Below are 5,563 nucleotides of genomic sequence, written 5' to 3' on the forward strand. Positions count from 1 at the left end.
AAGTCAAGCAAAGCTTTATTTTGCGCCAAGCATCAAGAATCAAACTGACCGGTCAGGGCTGTCTCTTACGAAAGGGTGATGACGATGACCCCGGCAAGACCACTCCCAACATGGCTGCTCTGGACGAGGCCACTCCGCAGATGAGGCCACTCCCAGGATGAGACCATTGCTAATGAGGTCACTCCCCAGACAGGGCTGCTCCCTGGACAGGGCTGCTCCCCGGACGGGCTGCTCCGGCGAGGCTGCTCCCCAGACAAGGCTGCTCCCAAAAGAGGCCACTCTGGAGGAAGCCTCTTCCCTGATGATGCTGCTCCCGCAGGGCCGCTCACCAAGGAGGCCTCTTTCCAGATGAAGCCGCTCCCTGGAATGACGCAGCTCTGGCGAGGCTGTGGCTCAGGATGACAAGGCCGCTCGTGGCTCGGGGTGGTGAGGTCCTCCGCAGCGAGGTTGCTGGCGTCTAGGCCGTTCCCCGCAGCGATGCTGCTGACGGCCGTGGTGTGTGGGCAAGGCCGCTGGCATCGGGGCTGCTGGCGTCTCGGGAACACAGGGGCCCTGGGGCCGCTGGCGTTGGGACCGCTGGCGGCTCAGGGCCACTGGCGGCTGGACCACTGGTGGCAGGACTGCAGGCGGCACTTATGGCTCTTACAAGAGCTGTTACAGCTCTTCTGCTTCTGCCGACTCTTCAGCTCCCAACAACTCTTTCTTCTGCTTCCTTCTTCCTTCTTCCTTCTTCTTCCTCCAACAGCTCTCCTGCTTCTTCTCCCTGACAGCCTCGCAGACCAACCTTTACGGGGGTGGTTGAGCCCCGCCCCTACACAGGCAGCCAATTGAATCCCAATTCCCCCAGTGGATATATGCGCGCCCCACCAATTGGACATCTCCACCCGGCCTGCCTCGCCCCTACATCCAGGGTCCACAAGCAAGTTCCTCTGGGAGGGGCAGGCCCTTACAGTAAGGGTTTAACCAAACGTTCCTATCCTTGGGATCACGAGAGAATTCATACTGGAGAGAAACCATACAAATGTACTGAATGTGGCAAGGTTTTTAGGCAGTGGTCTACCCTCAGGATTCACCGAAAAACTCATACTGGTGAGAAACCTTATAAAGGTAATGAGTGTGGCAAGGCTTTTAAGCAATGCTCACACCTCACTAAGCATCAGAATGTATATCCTGGAGAGAAGCCACACAAATGTACTGTATGCACCAAGACTTTTATCCACATTTCAAGTCTTATGAAACATCAGAAAATCCATTCTGGAGAAAAACCATACAAATGTAATGAATGTGGTAAGGCTTTTTCCCAAAGTTCAAGTCTTGTGGAACATCAGAGAATTCATACCGGTGAGAAACCTCACCAATGTAATGAGTGTGGCAAAGCCTTTACTGTCCAGTCAAGCCTAACTAAACATAAAAAAAAACCATACTGGTGAGAAGTTATATTGTAAGTGATATAGTGATACAATGATATAGTGATACATAGTGATATAGTGATAAATTATATTATAAGTGTAATGAATGTGATAAAACATATATATAGCTTATACACCTTACTAGACATCAGAAAATCCAAACCGAAAAGAAACATGAATCTAGTATATGTGATAATGCTTTTATTCAAAGCTCAAGCTTGGGGGCTCATCAGAGAATTCATGAAAGAGAGAAATCTTACAAATGTAGTGAGTGTGGCAAATTCTTTAACTGGTGTTCTCGCTTACTCGACATCAGAGAATCCATACTGGAGAGAAGCCATATAAATGTACTGTGTGTGGCAAAACCTTTAGTCAAAATTCAAACCTTACAATTCATCAGAGAATTCATACTGGAGAGAAACCACACAAATGTATTGTGTGTGATAAGGCTTTTATCAAACGTTCACCCCTTTGGGGTCATGAAAGAACGCATACTAGAGAGAAGCCATACAGATGTACTGAATGTGGCAAGGCCTTTAGACAACGGTCTGACCTCAGCATTCACCAAAGAGTTCATGCTGGAGAGGAAGCTTAGAAATGTAATGAATGGCATAAATCATTTAACCATTTCTCACAATACACTATGAAATAGAGAATTTATAGTAGGGAGAACTATGTCTAAGTCCAAGATTAATCTCACATGTTAAATTCTTCACAGTAAGTAAGTCAAATTCATTTGAAGACTCATGAGATGAGTGTCACTGGAGCAAGAAGAGCTTTGGGAATGTAGCATTCTTTTAAAAATACTTACATTACTTGCATTCCCTTGAAAGCCCTGCATCACTCACTATTGATGTCTTTTGATCTGCAGTTAGAATTTGTTAATGTTATACCTTCATTACATTTTTCATGCGTTACCATGATGGTCTCTGGAGGCAGATCAGTAAGATAAAAGGGCCTATTTTATTAAACAGGAATCATCACATCCATGTATCTTGAAGGAACACTGAACTTTAACATACAGTGTTTTGTGGAATTGAAGGAGTACATGGGTTGGGCAGAGAATATAGGTAAAACACTGATGTAAATAATAACATGTTCAGGATCCCTTCTAAAGATTAGTCTGTATAAGAGAGGGCCACGGGATCATCAAAAACCATTGCTCTGCCAGAGGAGCATGAAACAGCAGACTCTGAGACCGAAAGATGGATTTTCCTGATAGGTTGGGAGGGATTGCCTATTGAATAGAAATAATGGTGAAATGACAGTCATTCTCTTCCTTTTATGAAAATAGTGCTTGTATATCGAAGAGGAGTGAAAAGTTAGTCTTATTTTGGGGGAACTAAAGAGAGCAGTTACCAGGAGAACTTAATCAAAACAACCAGAATGCAGCGTACAGGTATAGGATTCCCATTTAACCACTACACTGATGCCGTTTTACTCAGAATGCATCATACTTATATTTTAAGTAATAAAATTAAATTATTTTTTCAAAACTCTAAATGAATCGTGCTTTTTTCCCCTCTCAGATCAAGTCTATGCTGTTTCCTTACAGTACTTCATAACAAACATGAACACTACATCTTCAGGCTTGTTGAGGCTGAGAGGCATCTGCAACAATTTTTCTTCCATGATGGCATCAAACGACATACAATTTTATGAATATATACTCATCATTTGCTTGAGTTATTCTCTCCACAGTCTGCTGCTTGGATATTTATTTATGTGGCTGTGATTACCATACCACAGCAGTGCAACTTCAGACCCTCCCTCTAAACATCTGAAACGCAGTTCGTGAACATGCACTTGATGGCATTTCCATGTGCCTTCTGTTACGCCTACGTGAGACCCATGACTTGCAGTGGCCTTGATGTGTATGATGTGTATGTGTGTGTAATTTTAAAAATACATTTTACAATGTAATCTCTACACCCAAGATGGGCTTTGAACTTAAAATCCCAAGATCAAGAGTCACGTGTTTTACTGACTGAGACAGCCAGGAGCCCAGAGGCAAATATATTAAGCATATGAGAAGTGTTAGGAAATAAAATTTCAGGAATAGAGATTCATACGCACAATCTTCCCCCAACTTGGAGCTTTCATTGGAGTACTTTGGAAAGATCACCGATCGAGTCTTTCCTTAACAGTGAACACATACACCTGAGAATACAGTGGGTTGGTTTGTTTGTAGGCCAAATATGAACTTTACATATTGACCCCCTCAGAAGTAGTTCATCACAAGATGAACCCCTCCAAAATCTAGTCTTGGGTGTCAAGACTGATAATGCTAGACACCAAGAGGGGATAAAAAAGTTTAATGCATAATGAGACATCCCAGGGAGAGAAGGGCAGGTTTCCAAAGTCGTCAGAAAAATAGCTTGAGAGCAAGAAAATGAGACTCATTTTATGAGGTGGTCCTGCAAGAGGTCTGCTCTTCCTGAGGGCACCAAACAAAAGGGCACGTGGGCTTCTACGTTCGATCACTTGTGGAATAGAAGGGATAAAGGAGGATACACTGAATATGTGGTCTGGGGTGGGTTTGTTTATGTATGTATGTATGTATTGATCAATTATACCATAAACTGCACCAGAGACAGGGAAAGCAGCTGAGAGAGGGTTGAGACTTAAAAGCTGTCCATGGTCAAATAGCAAAACAAACAAAAAAGAAAGTGGAATGAGATTCTAATATAACACAGAATATTTACTGTCAAGCCTCCTGATTGCTTGGTTACAAAAGACTAGTTTTATTCATGCTAATAACTTCTTGCACATCCTTTCCTCCTACAGAAGTACGACCCTTTACCCAGTATAATTTGAAAGTGAAATACGGAAATGCTATGTAGATAAACTGCCTACCATGCTTTTATGCTAGTTTCACAATCATTAATGTATGGAACTGTTAATCAGGCAATACATAGGATTCAATAATCTTACTAGAAGAGTTTTTCAAAGGCTGTAAAAATCTCAATTTGATTTTACTATTAAGCATTACATGATTCTTTTGACTCTAGAAAAATTCCTTTTTATTTAGAAAATTTTTCATAACCTACTTTATATTTAGTTTACACATTTTCCCTGTATTACTACACTGAAAATTTTGGGGAAAAAATACATGAGTTAAAGAATCTTTTAAGAGTTGTAGAACGTGAAAGTGAACCCAGGACAGTAAGAAGTACAGAGTAAGTGTTCTATAGATATGAAGAACAAGAGTCCTTTTATATCTTGAATTCAATGAAAGAAGTGGGACAGTATGAAACCATGAACTGGAAACTAGTAAGATGGAGCCAGGAAACCTTCTGATACCCCACAAATCTAACACCAGTGTTTAGGGAACACAGTATGTTCATTTTACCTTAAAATCACTTCCAGTTCTAAAAAAAAACAAAAGCCATCTCCAATTCTTCTGTTATTACTGCCATAAGATTAATCATCTCTGTCCTACATTATTTCAATGGACACTGGACCTTCTATCTCCAAGTCCTTGTAGTACAGGGTCAAGATGTCAAATTTTTTTCTAAGTTCAATGTGAAGCTATTAGAAGTTTTTACTTGATTTAATAGGACGTCATACCATAAAATCCACTCTTAAAATGTACAATTCAGGGGCAAGGATGTCCCCTCCACCATTCTTATTTAACATTGTGCTGGAAGTCCTAGCTAATGCAATGAGAAAAAGAAGTGCACAGGACAGTCATTAGGAAGCAAGAAATAAAACCGTCTTGTCCACAGATCATACAGTCTATATAGAAACTGCACAGAATCAATAATAGCAAGACTGAAGGGCACAAGTGTCATACAATGTCTGTTTGTGTTACCCTATGTTGTGTTATCCTATGGAGCAATTCTCCCCCACAATGTGATGTGTGGAAGGGTGCTTTTAGGAGGTAATGACTACGTACGAGTGGAACCCTCACGAATGAGATTAGTGACGTAGTACAAGGGACCTCAGAGAGCTCTTCTACTCTCCACCATATGAGAATCCAACAAGATAGGCTTTTGCAGCCAAGAATACGGCTCTCACCCATACCTAATTAGCCAGCACACTGATCTTGGTCTTCCCAGCTCCAGAGCTGTGAGAAACAGCTGTTGCTTATAAGCCACCTAGTCTAGGTTACTTTTTTTTTTATAACAGCTCACACTGACTACGACAGTATA

General features: G+C 41.8%; 1 protein-coding gene across 1 annotated transcript; it reads left to right on the top strand.

Annotated features, from left to right (window-relative positions):
- On the top strand, window positions 1-2,910 carry LOC132005491 (zinc finger protein 502-like). The gene is given in 3 exon segments (XM_059382681.1): window positions 1-1,390; window positions 1,621-1,706; window positions 1,709-2,910. Coding segments are annotated over 3 exon segments (918 nt in total). The 5' UTR covers window positions 1-854; the 3' UTR covers window positions 2,005-2,910.
- The last annotated feature ends 2,653 nt before the right edge of the window (window positions 2,911-5,563 follow it).

This window comes from Mustela nigripes, chromosome 17, assembly GCF_022355385.1.
Source record: "Mustela nigripes isolate SB6536 chromosome 17, MUSNIG.SB6536, whole genome shotgun sequence".
In the NCBI taxonomy this organism is placed as follows: Eukaryota; Metazoa; Chordata; class Mammalia; order Carnivora; family Mustelidae; genus Mustela; species Mustela nigripes.